The sequence below is a fragment of the Ranitomeya variabilis genome, chromosome 2 (assembly GCF_051348905.1).
Source record: "Ranitomeya variabilis isolate aRanVar5 chromosome 2, aRanVar5.hap1, whole genome shotgun sequence".
In the NCBI taxonomy this organism is placed as follows: domain Eukaryota; kingdom Metazoa; phylum Chordata; class Amphibia; order Anura; family Dendrobatidae; genus Ranitomeya; species Ranitomeya variabilis.
Genome location: NC_135233.1, coordinates 704,841,526 through 704,860,473, shown reverse-complemented (window position 1 = coordinate 704,860,473; position 18,948 = coordinate 704,841,526). Strand labels below are relative to the sequence as shown.

At 44.0% G+C, this 18,948-nt stretch overlaps 1 protein-coding gene across 2 annotated transcripts in view; it reads left to right on the top strand.

Annotated features, from left to right (window-relative positions):
- CDK19 (cyclin dependent kinase 19) overlaps window positions 1–18,743 on the top strand; it is a 367,636-nt gene extending 348,893 nt beyond the window's left edge. Inside the window, exons 11-13 of one of the 2 annotated variants that reach the window (XM_077289462.1) lie at window positions 379–457; window positions 787–1,038; window positions 16,029–18,743. In XM_077289462.1, coding sequence (XP_077145577.1) covers window positions 379–457; window positions 787–1,038; window positions 16,029–16,151 — 454 coding nt within the window. In that variant the 3' untranslated portion in view covers window positions 16,152–18,743. The remainder of the gene's footprint in view (window positions 1–378; window positions 458–786; window positions 1,039–16,028) is intronic. The other variant, XM_077289463.1, reaches the window with a different exon arrangement.
- The last annotated feature ends 205 nt before the right edge of the window (window positions 18,744–18,948 follow it).

Sequence of the window (18,948 nt, the reverse complement as noted above, 5' to 3'; positions counted from 1 at the left end):
CCCTCATCCAGGCTCTTAAAGAGAAAAATGGAAAATGATAGATACTGCAATATGTCACCACCTTGTTCGTTCCATACTTAGAAAACTTGGTTCTGTCCTTAAAAATCTTGGGCGTCATACAAAATACTAGATGTATTAGATTTTGATGTGGGGTGTATTAATTTTTGCATCAACTAATTTGAGTAAAATTGAAGATTTTACTTTCATGTTACGGGTTAAAAAATATTTGACTTGTAAAAAATGTGAAATTTGTTCTTGTATTAAGTGGATATTGATTAAAATCTTGCTTCTCAAAAGGGGTATACTCATGCTGAGCACTGTTATATGCCTTATATTGTTTAATTTTCTGCTTTTTCCTTATTCACTGTATTCCTTCAGTGTATTTGCAGGGTGTCAAATACCTTATCCAAAACGTGAATTTTTAAATGAAGATGAACCAGAAGAGAAAGTTGATAAGGTGTGTATTATTAGTCTCCGGTATCTGTATGTTAACCAATATATCCTTCAGAAACGCTATATTCTTGCAAATACAGAGCTGGGCTTTCTTCTGTAATATCCTGTATTTTATTATAGAAATGTCATAAACGTAAAGTACAATTAAGTATTGCCTTACAATATGCATTACGAGGAAACCATTAATGTATTATTGTGGTTCTATTCGCTACTTGTTCATACCCATATGGCAACTGTGTAAGTATGTGTACAGTTTATTTATGGTCATATGTAGGATTATTTAGAATGGTGTATAATTCAGCTTAGTATTTATGTGGTTTTGTTGTTGTTCAGAATCAACAGGCACAAAATCAACACCAGCAACAAGCAGCTAACCAACAACAGACAGCAGCTCAACAGCAACAGGTTCAGCAACAAAACACTGGTCAGACCAATGGTACAGGAGGAGCAGGGGCAACGACAGCAGCAGCACTCCAACACAGCCAAGACTCCAGTCTTAACCCTGGACCTCCAAACAAGAAACCACGTATAGGGCCTTCAGCTGCTAATCCTGGGGGCCCCTCCCTAATGACTTCCGATTATCAGGTACAGATTTATTATTATGACCAGGCTTAGATGCTCTCTAAATAGATTTCTTTGAATAATTGTAGCTAGCACATAAAATATAAATTCCTGCCTAGGAAGTCTCATGAGTTTTTGTCTGATTCACTTTTTTGTGCAATGTACACTAAATCTGTATGTTTGGGTCCCTGTCTGTAAACCCCCAAGTGTTATCCAGCCTTTAAAAAAAAAAAAAAAATTCTGTGCCTGGATAATCCTATAAATATGCCCCTGCTATGTCCTGTGTAATGGCTGTGTCCAACTGTGGCAGAACATAGTCTGATCATACCACAGCTCCTGGCCAGGGGGGGAAGCAAAAGAATATACAGACGTTACAGCAAGGGATCGCAGCTGCTGCTTTCTGCGAGGTTACCGTATTTTTCGGATTATAAGACGCACTTTTATGATACCCAAAATTAGGGGGAAATGGGGGTGCATCTTATAACCCGAACACTGTTATTACGATGGGTCAATGCTGCGGGCCAAGAGTTGGGGGTGTTGTGGTGGTGGTGCTGCGGTCCTGCGGTGTGCGGTAGTGGTCCTGCGGTGGTGGTATAGCGGTGAGTGGAGGCCTTACGATGGTGGAACGGTGGCGAGCGAGCCGCATTTGGCGGCTTCCATTCTTTTTCCAGGGTCCGGCGTCCAGCTTCTTACTCAGCACAGGCGCAGATGGAGGAAAGCTAAGATCTCCATCCACGCCTGCCTGTTTGCGATGTCTGTAGGAAAACGGTCGCGGATGCGGCGCAGATGAAGCTGTTGGCTTACTGAGCTTTCATTCTGCACATGCTCTGCATCCGGCGGCAGAGTTCAGGCCACTGGCATTTTCCCACGGTCCTGAGGTCACCGCAGGTCAGCCTGGCCTTGATGATGTCACCGCCGGTCAATGATGCTGCGCTTGCAGTAGCTCATTCACCAGTGGTTCTTACCGATGTCGGTAAGGGGTTAAAGGTTTTTGCACACTATTTGGCTCAAAATATTTTTTTCTTATTTTCCTCTCTAAAATCTACACTGTGTTCCAAATTATTATGCAAATAATATTTCCTCATATTTTCTCTAAATTACCTATCTGAATTGCAGTCATTGTTATTTTCCAGTCATCTACTATTCTAGTATAATTGCAATGTTTTGGAACAAACTGCCTATGAAAACAGTATCTTTTTAAAAAAAAAAAAACACTCAAAATGCATGTTCCAAATTATTATGCACAGCAGAGTTTTCAACCTTTTTTATTTTATTTTGAACAAAAAAATGGTCAATTGTGAAGTTATAAGCATTATCAGCTTATTACAAAATGAAATCAAACAGTTTTCAAGTGAAAACTTTATTCTAGGTGATGTTACATTTGCACATAGGACCCCTTGTTCGAAAGAAGCTTCTGAACTCTCTCGTCCATTGAATTTGTCAGTTTTTGGATGGTTTCTGCTTCAATTGTTTTGCATGTGGACAGAATACCCTCCCAGAGCTGTTGCTTAGATGTGAACTGCCTCCCGCCATCATAGACACTCCTTTTGATGATGCTCCAGAGGTTCTCAATGGGGTTGAGGCCAGGGGAAGATGGTGGCCACACCATAAGTTTGTCCTCTTTTATGCCCATAGCAGCCAGAGATGCAGATGTGTTTTTTGCAGCATGAGATGGTGCATTATTATGCATGAAAATTATCTTGCTGCGGAAAGCACGGTTCTTCCTCTTGAGCCATGGCAGGAAGTGTTTTTAGAAACTCCACATAGATTATGGAGTTCATCTTTACCCCTTCAGGGATCATAAAGGGGCCAACAATCTCTCTCCCCATGATTCCAGCCAAAAACATTACTCCACCTCCTCCTTGTTGGCGCCCTAGCTTTGTCTTCATGGGGTGTCTATCAACCAGCCATCCTCCACTCCATCCATCTGGACCATCGAGCGTTGCACGGCACTCATCGGTGAACAAAACAGTTTGGAAGTCAGTCTTCATGTATCGTTTGGCCCACTGGAGCTGTTTCTGCTTGTGTGCAGTTGATAGAGGTGGTCGACAGGATGGCTTACGCACCTCTGAAGGACCCTGCATCTTGTTGTTCTGGGGACGCTGGAGGCACCAGCAGCTTGAAAAACTTGTCTGCCGCTATGACCAGGCATTTTTGCAGCTGCTCTTTTAACCTTACGCAATTGCCTGTTGGAAAGGATCCTCAATTTTTCCTTATCAGCACGCACACGTGTGTGCTGGGAATCAGCTACATACTTCTTGATTGTGCGATGATCACGATGAAGTGTCTTTGCAATGTTGATTGTAGTCATGCCTTGACCTAAATACTCCACAATTTGTTGCTTCTCAGCAGCCGACACATCCTTTTTCTTTCCCATTTTGGCCAAAATGTAGGGTGCTTAATAATGTGGAACAGCCTTCTTAACCCCTTAGTGACGGAGCCACATTTTTGAATTCTGACCAGTGTCACTTTATGGAGTAATAACTCTGCAACGCTTCAACAAATCCCAGTGATTTTCAGACTGTTTTTTCGTGACACATTATACTTTATGACAATGGTAAATTTAGGTTGATATGTTTTGTGTTTATTTATAAAAAATATCAAAAATTTGAGATAAATGTTAAAAAATTAGCAATTTTCAAAATTTGAATAATTATGCCTTTAATCCAGATAGTCATACCACAGCAAAACATTAATAAATAACATTTCCCACATGTCAGCTTTACATCAGCACCATTGGTAAAATGTTATTTTATTTTGTTAGCATTTTAGGAGGTTTAAAAATGTAGCAGCAATTTTTCATTTTTTCAAGGGAGTTTACAAAATTTATTTTTTAGGGACTTATCCATGTTTGAAGTGACTTTAGGGGTCCCATATATTGGGAAACCCCCAAACGTGAAACCATTTTAAAAACAGCACCCCCTGACATATTGAAAACTGCTGTCAGGTAGTTTATTAACCCTTCAGGTGCTTTACAGGAATTAATGCAAAGTGGTATGACAGAAATGAAAATGTGTATTTTTACCACCTAAATGTCTCTAACTTCTGAACAGAATACTAGAGCCGTCAGACTCTAAGGCCGCTATTTGGTCGTGAATTGCAATTGCAAACATCAGGACCGCACAATCATGATCTGAGGGCACCAATTTGGATAAAGAGGAAGCCCCCACACTCTGTTATCCATTTATAATGATGTAGTCACTATTGACAGCAGCATCTAAGGGGTTAAACAGATTTGGACGGTGCAAACACTGATCGTGGCTGATGCAGCAAGTTGTCAGCTATAGTGTACAGCCGACAGATGCTGGATTGTCTCCTGTATGGGGATGATAGACTCTTATATCTCAGGTCAGTTAAAAGACGTATTGGCTGTCACTAAAGGGTTAAGTAGTCTTGCCTTTATTTGGACACACCTGCCAAACTAATTTGCACAGGTATCTGCAATTGCTTTCAGTGATATAAAGAGCCCTGACACACACCACCATCAATGAGTTTAAATGACAAACAAAAAAATTCTAACCTTATCACTCCTAAACTCTTTGTGCATAATAATTTGGAACACCGTGTAGGTGTGTTTTATAATTATGGGCGTCTTATAAAGTGAAAAATACGGTAATCAAGTTTTTAAAATGGCAGGGAAATTTTTTGCTTCACAGAAAGTAGCAGCTGTGAGGCCATGCCATAATGCCTGTATACTCTTTTGCTGCTTTCCCTGCCCAGGAGATGTGGTATGATAAGGCCATGTTCCTTCACCATCAGACATGGCCATTACACAGTACATAGCAGGGACACATAAGATTATCTCAGCACAAGAACATTTTTTTTAACGCATCCGATTGTGGAAATTATTATTCCAAGTTCTATTAATTAAAGTGTACTTTGTTCTTGGGAAATCCGCTTTAAGTGCAGACAAACTATAATTCTCTATTCACTGGGGAAAGGTAAGCTTAAAAAATCAGGTATTTTGTCTTTAGCCCTATAGATTTGATAAAAGTTGTAACTCAGGGCAGAGCTTTCACATGAGCTTTGCTTGTTGGATGTTTGCCCTGTGTTGTCATGGTAGAGCGGGTAACATCAGCTCCCTTGAGAATAGCGTGCATTTACTGAATTCACTGTAATAATTGCTTAGAACTAAGGCCGACATGTAAATGCAATATGGTGTCAGTACAAGTCTCCTGCTGTCCTCATCAATAATGCATGTTTTCAGCAGCTTATCTGACTAACCCTCATTAACAGAAAATAGAACTGCTGTTAATATGAGACTGCTGAGTGATGGCTCTATCCAGTGAAGTTAAACATAGTAAGAGAAGAGTGGCTAAGGGTACTGTCACACAGTGCCATTTTGATCGCTACGACGGCACGATTCGTGACGTCGCAGCGATCGTATGATTATCGCTCCAGCGTCGTAGACTGCGGTCACACATTGCAATCACGGCGCTGGAGCGATGCCGAAGTCCCCGGGTAACCAGGGTAAACATCGGGTTACTAAGCGCAGGGCCGCGCTTAGTAACCCGATGTTTACCGTGGTTACCAGCGTAAACGTAAAAAAAACAAACCGTACATACTTACATTCCGGTGTCTGTCCCCCGGCGTCTCAGCTTCTCTGCACTGTGTAAGCACAGCGGCCGGAAAGCAGAGCGGTGACGTCAGACGTCACCGCTGTGCTCGCTTTCTGGCTGGCCGGCGCTCACAGTGCAGAGAAGCTGAGACACCGGAGGACAGACACCGGAATGTAAGTATGTACTGTTTGTTTTTTTTACGTTTACGCTGGTAACCACGGTAAACATCGGGTTACTAAGCGCGGCCCTGCGCTTAGTTACCCGATGTTTACCCTGGTTACAAGCGAACACATCGCTGGATCGCTGTCACACACAATGATCCAGCGATGTCAGCGGGAGATCAAGCGACGAAAGAAAGTTCCAAACGATCTGCTACGACGTACGATTCTCAGCAGGGTCCCTGATCGCTGCTGCGTGTCAGACACTGCGATATCGTAACGATATCGCTAGAACGTCACGAATCGTACCGTCGTAGCGATCAAAATGGCACTGTGTGACGGTACCCTAACACTAGCACACTATGTATATAAGCAATGGGTGACAATTTTATCAACAGGATACACAGCGTGTTGCCACAGTAGAGAAGTTATGAAATAGAAATCTGTCATTGATGAGTCAGAAAAAGTAGCACCAGGGTTTTCCTAATGTGATTAGTTGAAAACTCATTTTGTTCAGTGAATTACTATATTTTCGGACTATAAGATTCACCTTTTTACCTCCAAAATTTTGGGGAGTGCGTTTTATAGTCCCAGATGTACTTTAGTCCTGCTGTGGCTGTGGATGAGGGGGCAGCGGCAGAGGAGCGGGTCACAGGAGGCAGGAGCCGGCTGCTGCAGCTAAGGCTACTTTCACACTAGCGTCGTGCGACGCACGTTGCAATACGTCGTTATGTAGAAAAAACGCATCCTGCAAAGTTGCCCGCAGGATGCGTTTTTTCTCCATAGACTTATACATAGCGACGCATTGCGACGGAGTGCCACACGTCGCAACCGTTGTGCGACGGTTGCGTCTTGTTTTGGCGGACCGTCGGCACAAAAAATCGTTACATGTAACTTTTTTGTGCGTCGTGTCCGCCATTTCCGACCGCGCATGCGCGGCCTTAACTCCACCCCCTCCTCCCCGGACCTTACAATGGGGCAGCGGATGCATTGAAAAACTGCATCCGCTGCCCCCATTGTGCATAATTAACACACTGTCCGTCGGTACGTCGGCCGACGATTTGCGACGGCCCGTACCGACGGACTAGTGTGAAAGTAGCCTAAAGGTACCGTCACATTTAGCGACGCTGCAGCGATCTAGACAACGATCCCGATCGCTGCAGCGTCGCTGTGTGGTCACTGGAGAGCTGTCACACAGACAGCTCTCCAGCGACCAACTATGCGAAGTCCCCGGGTAACCAGGGTAAACATCGGGTTACTAATTGCAGGGCCGCGCTTAGTAACCCGATGTTTACCCTGGTTACCAGCGTAAACGTAAAAAAAACAAACACTACATACTTACATTCCGGTGTCTGTCCCCCGGCGCTGTGCTTCTCTGCACTGTGTAAGCGCCAGCCGGAAAGCACAGCGGTGACGTCACCGCTGTGCTCTGCTTTCCGGCCGGCCGGCGCTTACACAGTGCAGAGAAGCACAGCGCCGGGGGACAGACACCGGAATGTAAGTATGTAGTGTTTTTTTTTTTTACGTTTACGCTGGTAACCAGGGTAAACATCTGGTTACTAAGCGCGGCCCTACGCTTAGTAACCCGATGTTTACCCTGGTTACCAGTGAAGACATCGCTGGATCGGTGTCACACACGCCGATTCAGCGATGTCTATGGGAGATCCAGCGACGAAATAAGGTGCTGGCCTTCTAGCTCCGACCAGCGGTATCACAGTGGGATACTGATCGCTGCTGCCTGTCAAACTCAACGATATCGCTAGCCAGGACGCTGCAACGTCACGGATCGCTAGCGATATCGTTTAGTGTGAAGGTACCTTAACACTGTCGCCGCTGTTAAAGAAAATATTCATTCATATTCACTCTCCAAGCCCCTGTTTGTTGGGCTCTCCATGCATGTGTTGTGACTGTCACACAGCTGCGACACATGCAGCTGCAGCGCTGAACAGCTGAATAAAAATAGTCCGGGTGGGGGGCTTAGTTACAGCATTATAGAATGCTGTAGATAAGCCCTGAAAGGCGGTGGATGTAACTCGTATTGGCCAATCATGGTGACAGGTTCCCTTTAATAAAGATCTGTACTCCCTCTTTTTTCCCCCTCACTGAAGAACCAAAAATGTGACCAACCCAAAGCTTTTGCATATGGTGGAAATCGGACCTTTATAAATGAGTCTACTGCAGTAGGGCTATATCCATTACTGTAGATGGCGAAGGACAAGCTTGCTTCTGTTTAGGGATCTCAGCCCCTTTAAGGGAATCTGTCACCACATTTGACCTATCTAAACTAGTAATATGGGCAAACAGATTATAGACTGCAGAAAAAAGTCCTACCTCATCTTTTATCACTCTATGTAATAAACTGTAAATCATACTATTCCTGTTATTTAACTGTTGTATTATGATCAACAGTTCTTAAAGGGCCACTGTCACCCCCTCCAGCCGTTATAAACTAAAAGAGCCACCTTGTGCAGCAGTAATGCTGCATTCTAACAAGGTGGCTCTTTTAGTTTTTGGTGCATGTATTCCCAAAATATAGCGTTTTATAACTTCTCCAAAATACCTGTCTTTCGCCAGGGAGGCAGGTCCTCACCCCCCTGCTTGAAACGCCACACTGCCGTCACTCAAATCTTCAGGGCCGCCCTGCTTGTGAATCCCAGCCCCGCACTCTGCATAATGCATAACACAGTGCGGGGCTGGGATTCACAAGGTGGGTGGCCGCACAGGCGCAGTCTGCAAGCCTGGCTGTGACGTCAGACTGCCAGAGCTCACTGCGCCTGCACCAGACGGTACTACACAGCGCAGGCGCCGGATTTCATGCGAAAACAGTGCGGAGGGGGTGGCGCCCGGCGCCCCTGAAGATTTGAGTGACGGCAGTGTGGCGTTTCAAGCAGGGGGGTGAGGACCTGCCTCCCTGGCGAAAGACAGGTATTTTGGAGAAGTTATAAAACGCTTTATTTTGGGAATACATGCACCAAAAACTAAAAGAGCCACCTTGTTAGAATGCAGCATTACTGCTGCACAAGGTGGCTCTTTTAGTTTATAACGGCTGGAGGGGGTGACAGTGGCCCTTTAATACAATATGATGTCCCCACATAGTATAATGTCATCAACCAGCCCCTCAAACAGTATTTTATTTACTTTTATTTATTTTACTCTCATATATAGTGGCATTCATTTCCACAGTGCTTTACAGACATCAGTATGATGTTCTCTGAAATAGTATGATGTCCCCACAAAGCCTCACACACAGTTTGATGTTCCCAAAAAGGCTCACTACGCAGTATTATGTCCCTACACAATCCCCATGCAGAATGACTTACCCACACAGCCCCTTACACAATATTATGTCCCCACCCAGCCCCATGCAGAATGACATCCCCACACAGCCCCCTTAACAGTATTATATCCCCACACAGCCCCCTTAACAGTATTATGTCCCCACACAGCCCCCATGCAGAATGACATCCCCACAGAGCCCCCTTACACAGTATTATGTCCCCACACAGCCCCATGCAGAATCACATCCCCACACAGCCCCCCTTCCACATTGTCCCCACACAGCCTCCATGCAGAATGACATCCCCACACAGCCCCCTTACACAGTATTGTCTCCACACAGCACCTATGTAAAATGACAAACCCATACAGCCCCCTTTCACAGAATTATGTCCCCACACAGCCCCATGCAGAATGAAATCCCCACACAGCCCCTTTTACACAGTATTATGTCCCCACATAGCCCCATGCAGAATGAAATCCCCACACAGCCCCCTTTACACAATATTATGTCCCCACATTGCCCCATGCAGAATGACATCCCCACACAGCCCCCTTACACAGTATTATGTCCTCACATAGCCCCATGCAGAATGACATCCCCACACAGCCCTCTTACACAGTATTAGGTCCCCACACAGCCCCATGCAGAATGACATCCCCATAGAGCCCCCTTACACACTATTATATCCCCACACAGCCCCCATGCAGAATGACATCCCCACCCAGCCCTCTTACACAGTATTATGTCCCCACACAGCCCCATGCAGAATGACATCCCCACACAGCCCTCTTACACAGTATTATGTCCCCACACAGCCGCATGCAGAATGAAATCCCCACACAGCCCCCTTTACACAGTATTATGTCCCTACACGGTTCGCATGCAGAATGACATCCCCACACAGCCCCCTTACACAGTATTATGTCCCTACACGGTTCGCATGCAGAATGACATCCCCACACAGCCCCCTTACACACTATTATATCCCCACACAGCTCCCATGCAGAATGACATCCCCACACAGCCCCCTTACACAGAATTATGTCCCCACATAGCCCCATGCAGAATGACATCCCCACACAGCCCCCTTACACGCTATTATATCCCCACACGGCTCCCGTGCAGAATGACATCCCCACACAGCCCCCTTACACAGTATTATGTCCCCACACAGCCTGCATGCAGAATCACATCCCCACATAGCCCCCTTTACACAGTATTATATCCCCACACAGCCTCCATGCAGAATGACATCCCCATAGATCCCCTTTACACAGTATTATGTCCCCACACAACCCCCATGCAGAATGACATCCACACACAGCCCCCTTTACACAGTATTATATCCCCACACAGCCTCCATGCAGAATGACATCCCCATAGAGCCCCCTTACACACTATTATATCCCCACACAGCCCCCATGCAGAATGACATCCCCACACAGCCCCCTTACACACTATTATGTCCCCACACAGTCCGCATGCAGAATGACATCCCCACACAGCCCTCTTACACAGTATTATGTCCCCACACAGCCCCCATGCAGAATGACATCCCCACCCAGCCCTCTTACACAGTATTATGTCCCCACACAGCCCCATGCAGAATGACATCCCCACACAGCCCTCTTACACAGTATTATGTCCCCACACAGCCGCATGCAGAATGAAATCCCCACACAGCCCCCTTTACACAGTATTATGTCCCTACACGGTTCGCATGCAGAATGACATCCCCACACAGCCCCCTTACACAGTATTATGTCCCTACACGGTTCGCATGCAGAATGACATCCCCACACAGCCCCCTTACACACTATTATATCCCCACACAGCTCCCATGCAGAATGACATCCCCACACAGCCCCCTTACACAGAATTATGTCCCCACATAGCCCCATGCAGAATGACATCCCCACACAGCCCCCTTACACGCTATTATATCCCCACACGGCTCCCGTGCAGAATGACATCCCCACACAGCCCCCTTACACAGTATTATGTCCCCACACAGCCTGCATGCAGAATCACATCCCCACATAGCCCCCTTTACACAGTATTATATCCCCACACAGCCTCCATGCAGAATGACATCCCCATAGATCCCCTTTACACAGTATTATGTCCCCACACAACCCCCATGCAGAATGACATCCACACACAGCCCCCTTTACACAGTATTATATCCCCACACAGCCTCCATGCAGAATGACATCCCCATAGAGCCCCCTTACACACTATTATATCCCCACACAGCCCCCATGCAGAATGACATCCCCACACAGCCCCCTTACACACTATTATGTCCCCACACAGTCCGCATGCAGAATGACATCCCCACACAGCCCTCTTACACAGTATTATGTCCCCACACAGCCCCATGCAGAATGAAATCCCCACACAGCCCCCTTTACACAGTATTATGTCCCTACACGGTTCGCATGCAGAATGACATCCCCACACAGCCCCCTTACACAGTATCATGTCCCTACACGGTTCGCATGCAGAATGACATCCCCACACAGCCCCCTTACACACTATTATATCCCCACACAGCTCCCATGCAGAATGACATCCCCACACAGCCCCCTTATACAGAATTATGTCCCCACATAGCCCCATGCAGAATGACATCCCCACACAGCCCCCTTACACACTATTATATCCCCACACGGCTCCCGTGCAGAATGACATCCCCACACAGCCCCCTTACACAGTATTATGTCCCCACACAGCCTGCATGCAGAATCACATCCCCACATAGCCCCCTTTACACAGTATTATATCCCCACACAGCCTCCATGCAGAATGACATCCCCATAGATCCCCCTTACACAGTATTATGTCCCCACAGAACCCCCATGCAGAATGACATCCACACACAGCCCCCTTTACACAGTATTATATCCCCACACAGCCTCCATGCTGAATGACATCCCCATAGAGCCCCCTTACACACTATTATATCCCCACACAGCCCCCATGCAGAATGACATCCCCACACAGCCCCCTTACACACTATTATGTCCCCACACAGTCCGCATGCAGAATGACATCCCCACACAGCCCCCTTACATACTATTATGTCCCCACACAGCCCCTATGCAGAATTACATCCCCACACAGCCCCCTTACACAGTATTATGTCCCCACACAGCCCCATGCCGAATGACATCCCCACATAGCCCCCTTACATAGTATTATGTCCCCACACAGCCCTCATACAGAATGACATCCCCACACAGCCCCCTTACACAGTATTATGTCTCCACACAGCCCCCTTACACAGTATTATGTCCCCACATAGCCCCCATGCAGAATGACATCCCGACACAGCCCCCTTACACAGTATTATGTCCCCACACAGCCCTCATACAGAATGACATCCCCACACAGCCCCCTTACACAGTATTTTGTCCCCACACAGCCCCAATGCAGAATGACATCCCCACACAACCCCCTTGCACAGTGTTATATCCCCACACAGCCCCCATGCAGAATGACATCCCCACACAGCCCCATTACACAGTATTGTGTCCCCACATAGCCAGCTCACACAGTATTATGTCTCCACATAGCCCCTCATGCAGAATGATGTAGTTACGTCATCACACCTGCTGTGGTCTCAGATGCAAAGACTCAATGATGGAACAGGGAGCTGACAGATTCCCGTTCCATCATTATATTCACTTGTATCGGCATCCCGATGATACAGATATTGGAGAAAGTGAGATGCTAGGTGGAGGGTGGCCTTGTCGTTCTGGATACCACTGCATAAAGCCCTCATCAGAACAGGCAAAGGGCCACATGTTCCTTTGGGCAGCACTTTGCCCAGGTCTGGACTAAAAGATCAGCTTCCTAAAGGAAAGGCAAGTCTGGAAGGCACCATCTTGTCTGAAGCACTGTCTGTCGCCACTCTTCTGCTTTTTATAGTGAGACAGCCACCGCTTCTGAGGAGACATTTGTCCATCCACTGGACCGTTCAGGTGTTTGCGTGCCTTCTTACCCTAATATGCACTTTGCAATGGTGCTCACTGAGCAGCACCTTTTTATGGAGGAGCTAGCTCATGAGCTCCGGACATGAATAGATTTCTAGCCATGAGATTATTACATATTGATCATACTTCTACAGCAATGGATCATGTATTTTATAAATCAGATCAGAGTAACCCCTTATAAGCTGGTAGTGTTGACGACCCATCCAGTATATCATTTGATGTGAACCACACACATGCAGCAGCGAGTAGCTACACCTTTGTACGCAATGTCATTATTTTTAGTTTGTGCAGGAATGAAAAGATAGAGAATGGAAACAGCAGCACATACCAGTCAGTGCCCTTTCCACAGCTGACCCATTGTCACCATTCCTCACAACTTCTTTGAAAGACCCTTTCCATTCCTCATTGTCAGATAAGAAGACATGGCAGAGCAATGGAAACTGTTTTTCATGTAATACTAAACCACTGTTACCTGAAGGAATAAATAGCCTTTCCTTAAACTCCATCAAGCGCCATGTCATAGTGGGGGTGTCACTTCAGTTAAGTATCAAGTTGCAGTAGGAAAGGACTGTCATATGATGACAACAGTGGTGCACAGTGGCTTCTGCAGAATTACAGTACTGTTAAATATTCCTACTTTTTTTGTTTAAACATTCTGCTTCTAAAAAATGCAGTGATACCATCTGTGAACAGAGCCTCAAACAGACTAGATTGTGATTTACAACCCCTTTATTTATTTTTTTACTTAAATACATGTATTTGGGGCTAAACATTTTTTATATGGGTTTCAATAAACCATTTGCACCATTTGGCTTTTGCAAACTGTTTCCCCGTACATTCAATTTTAATGTAGTCTATAACCATAAATCAGCGAAGAGTAGGTCAGAAAAAGATAAAGAAAAGTTACAAACTCTGCCATTAGATCATAAGTTCACTGACAGATTCACAGCTAACTCATTCTGCAGCCAGTGTAAAGTGTCCGAGAGCGGTAGTCGTGACTGAGTCGCTGTCGCGTCACGCTCTGGCACTTTACAGGACAATTGTGTGGGTCTTGTCTGGGTGATGATATTGGTGTTGTGAGGGTCTTGTGCCCATGCAGGCCACCTTTAGCTGATGATATTGGCTGGCCAGGACCATGACATCCACACATCCAGAAGTGAAGGACACTTCTGTGCAAACATGGGAACTTTACTAAATGTAAGGGTTGTGTACAAGGAATAGCGAATACACAGTCTTAAACACTTTTCGATCACAGCAAGAATCCTTTTCAGACATCGTTTCCTTCCACTGTAGTCTACTCCAGGGCCAGTATAGCACACTGTTTTGCCCTACTTCATCACAGCCTAGCTTGTTGCCACAGTACAGTTCAGCGAGTTTCTCTACACCTGCTTGGTGGCTCCAAGTCCTATCACTATGGACTCCTTGGATCCACCGCTAGGGACCCTCACTAGTCCCACAGTCTCAGTCCTCTTTAGGGCCACACCTTCGGCATTTATTAAGCTCAGGGTTTCTGTTGACTTGTCGTCCTATCCAAGGACCCCTTTAAGGTAGAAGGCCACTCTGTCTTTTCTGTCAGTTCCTGTCTCCTTCTAGCTGTGGATCACCCTTTGGCAGCACTGCACACCGGTTGCTGTTCAACGTCTAATTCTATTCAGGAAGTAATGTTCCTTCCCAGGCACTATCCCCTCTCACTGTGGGCTACTCCCAAATATTAACTGTATCATAACTCTCCCTGTCTCTGCCAGCTACTTGTGTCTGGGCAGACTACAGCTTAATACTAACAATGTAAAACATCTCTGTACACTAAGCCTATTACACTTCTAATGTTTATCCTATACTATCACAACCTGTACTGTACATTGCTTACATTACTATAACATAGGCAAACATCTTGCACTTCACATGGCACAAAATGTACACAAGACGCAGGTCGTTATTCAGATTACACATCACATTATACACAGGAATGATGTCATAAAGGGGGAGCAGGGCAATATGTCCATCTCCTTACACCAGCAATAGGCGGTGTAATACAACAGCAATAGAAGGCAAAATACGATACATTTTAAATGAATCCCAAATGCAAAACTGATTTTTTTTAGCCCCAATTGCATACATTTAAGTAATAAAATATTGTCCCTGAAAGTGGACAACACCTTTTAAATAGTTCAATAGAATGCCAGTATTATTAAAGGGTGTTTCAGTACTATGAAGCTTCAGTTCTTTCCTTCAAGCCCTTTAATACACATTAGATATAAGTTGTCCTAACCCGCTGATTTCAGTGGGATTGGCATCCATCTAACATGTATGGAGTTCTCTTGACCCTTCTTTGACAGATTATGTCTCAGAAGAGAAAGATCTGGCCTTTTGATTTTCAGGACTGATCTTTTTGCTTAGGTGCAGCAATAAGCTGCTACCAAAGGCAGTGACTCTGTCATTGAAAAAACAGAAATATTAAGCCTATCCCGACATTGCTGGGCATGGTGGAGTCAGGAGAAATAACTGTCACCCAAATGATAGTTTGGCCAGCAGCTAATGTTTATGGTCATCGATATCAGATCTGTGATGGTCCATCACCCAGTACTCCCACCAGTTACCTCTTCTCTGCTTCGGTGGCAGGATGTAGCCAGTTGGGGAGCTGAATAACACGGCTATTTCAAATGTTTTGTGGCCATTGCCAGATACTGCAGATCAGCGCCGCATTCATTTTAATGGGAGATGTTCTACTGTACCCTACAGAGGCCACTAAATAGTTGATGGAGCCGTTTTGTTTCTTTCTGCTAGTGAGAAGGAGTGATTTGTAGGGGTTCTCATAGTGGGCACCCACCGACTTGTTATCGGTGATCTCGCTTATGGATAGGTCTTTAATATAATAATAGTAAAACACCCCATTTATAAGGTATTTATTTTACATTTATGGGCAGTTGCTTGATGAGGATTTAACACTGTGTTTTCATTATTTGCATTTGATGCCTTTTATATATGGTACTCACATTATTTTTCTCTTTAATGGTTAAAGCACTCCTCTTCACGTCTGGGTTACCAAAGCAACGTTCAGGGAAGTTCTCAGCCCCAGAATACATTGGGTTACTCCACAACATCTCAACAGAGTTCTCAATACCATCAGCCTCACAGGTACTAGGGAATGGAGCTGTAAGAAGACAACCTGCATCGGACACACCAGTTGTAAGAACAGGCATATTTATTTAGGATGCCTTTTTTGTGGGCTCTTCAGAACTATACCAGTGCCCCATGTCTGCAAAGAGATAGGAGAACATCCATCATTGAGGATCTCCTTGCTCCTCCTTGCATTAGTGGTTGCATTCACCCTGGTGAGAAAATGTGACCTGAAGTCAGCACTTATCTTGTTTTGTTTTCTAAGGAAATATTCATTGTGCAGCTATTCCATATCGTAGCTGCGTGAAAGGGATTTATCAGGCTGCCGAATGGAATTCTATGTTGTGTTAAGGAAGACCGCAAGCTTTTTAGCTGTGTATAGTTTTGTACATGTAAAAACAAAACACAAATGCACCTTCTAAGCACTGTGTTCTGTTCACGGAACATTGCAGTTTTGCATAAGGATGTCAAGAACAGGAACTTTTTCTGTTCCAAAACTTCCTATCTTGCTTTTATTTTTTTTAATTAACAGAATTATAAAAAAAAAATATCAATGAGCCTGCATCAGGAAAGATGATATAAATGCAAGATCCAACTCAGGAGTGGCTGGAGTAAATTAAACTGTAGTACAATTTATCTGTACAAGTCAAGTCAATCTTAACTTATTCATACGCAATGTAGACCCGGACCTCTTCTTTGCCCGCTCTTCATGCTCTCTTTCAGCATTCAATTGCCTGTCGTCCTTCCAGTGCATCATCCAAAGAATGAATCTGCTTTGCAAGATGTATGGAATTCAGCAGTTAATTTGTGTTAAAATATTGTACTTTGCTTTTTAATCTGATTTTCATTATGTGATTTCTAGAAGTTAGAGGTGGATAATCCAACAGATGCGTGAGTATGGTTTACCTGCCAAGGATAATTAATGCACAGTAATAAATGATCAACTCACCTGGTATTAAAAACATCATTCCGGTTTGTTAAATGGCTATTGGGTAACCTTAATGAAATGGAGCGGTAATGGTGGGATGGGGCTATGTTTATTATTATGTCTTCACAAAGATATTCAAAAATGAATACCAGACCTTTCTATCAGCCTCCTCTAATTGAAAAATAGCTTTCCAAAGCGTAAGGTTTTCACTTAGAGGAGGCTGATGAATGGATCTGGTCCCATGCTCCTCCATTAGCTGCCATTTTGTAGACAGGGAGGCTGCACTGATTAAGGAAGGAGGGAGGATAACCATAACCTATAATACATATATATTAGTAGGAGCTACAAAGTCATGTTAAAATAAAGGGCCAGCCCCTTTAAGAACATTAAAATGCACATTGAGTACAGCTCTTTATAAGCAAGGCAGCATAAGAAGGTTTACATATTGCAATCTCTTTGATGCTAATTATTTATGTATGATCATTGCTCATCAGTGAGAAACAATACTTCTATTGTTGGTGGCTTTGTGCTGGGCAATGATCCTTACAATCACTTTAATACAGTAATTTGTACACTAAATGCTCCTTCCCGAATTGCTGGAGATGACTACTGTTTGCACTGTGGAAGCGATGGATAGTTTTTAATGCATCAGAGTTTGTCATTCTGAAAATACATGATGGCTACTGAAGAATCAAATTAGTTACAGGATGTCCATGATACACATGAAGATAATGATCACATTGTATTAAGGATCAGTGAAGCCATTACACCCATAATTGTTTACATAGGAAGCTTTCTCCAGGCAAGTAGCAACACAACTCCTTGAAATATTTCTTCTTTGAACTCCACCCATCTACGGTTGAAATCTTCTACACATATTTATGTATTATATTTATTTGTTTCAAGATATATAGGTTTTTCGAGAAAATTAGAAATGTTTCTTTCTCAATATACAGTATGTCGATAGATTTAGAAAGCAGTACATTAACAGAATGGAAAAATGCACCAACATTGCATGGTTGTAAAGTTCAGTTTCTTCTGAGGTGGAGTGTATTCATTCATTTTAATGCCACATGATCCTTTCACCCGACAGGATTCTACTTTGGTGAGGATCAGACATTCCACCAGATTTTTCTTCTTGTCTCAACATAAAAGCCTTGACCTTTTGTTTTTATTGTTTGTATAAAAAATATATATATTCTCCTTGTGAAAAGAGACTTTTAGAAATGTTTTTTTTTTTTTGAGTGCCATACCTTATTTTTAGCACAATGATAAAAATGATAGCCTTTATTATTACAATATATTACATTTGGAAATATATACAATGTTTTTTTCAGCTGTTTAATTATTAAGCTTTAGTCACATAACGTGAAATCGGTAATTGCCCAAAGTAAGTTTCTTCTATTCCCAAACTGTTATTCCCTGACCCTCCAGGCATCTTTACGTTGGGTTGCACAGCAGAACGCTTGGTGGCAACAATTCGATTTTGGTTTCTGGTATGGCTGGATTTATGTTCCTTTTGTGATATACATTTATTTTGTATGGTCAGATGTACCTGCAATCCATGTCCTTAATGTTACAATAGATAGACTTAGGTCAAAGGAGTGCCCAATTTTGGCCTCTGTGTGACTGATGGCATAAAGGACAAAAAGGTTATAACTATGCTATTTGATACACAGATATACAGTCAAAAAAAAATATATATATATACATATATATATACAGGTGCTTCTCACAAAATTAGAATATCATGAAAAAGTTACTCTATTTCAGTTCTTCAATACAAAAAGTGGGACTCATATTATATAGAGTCATTACAAACAAAGTGATCTATTTCAAGTGTTTATTTCTGTTAATGTTGATAATTATGGCTTACAGCCAATGAAAACCCAAA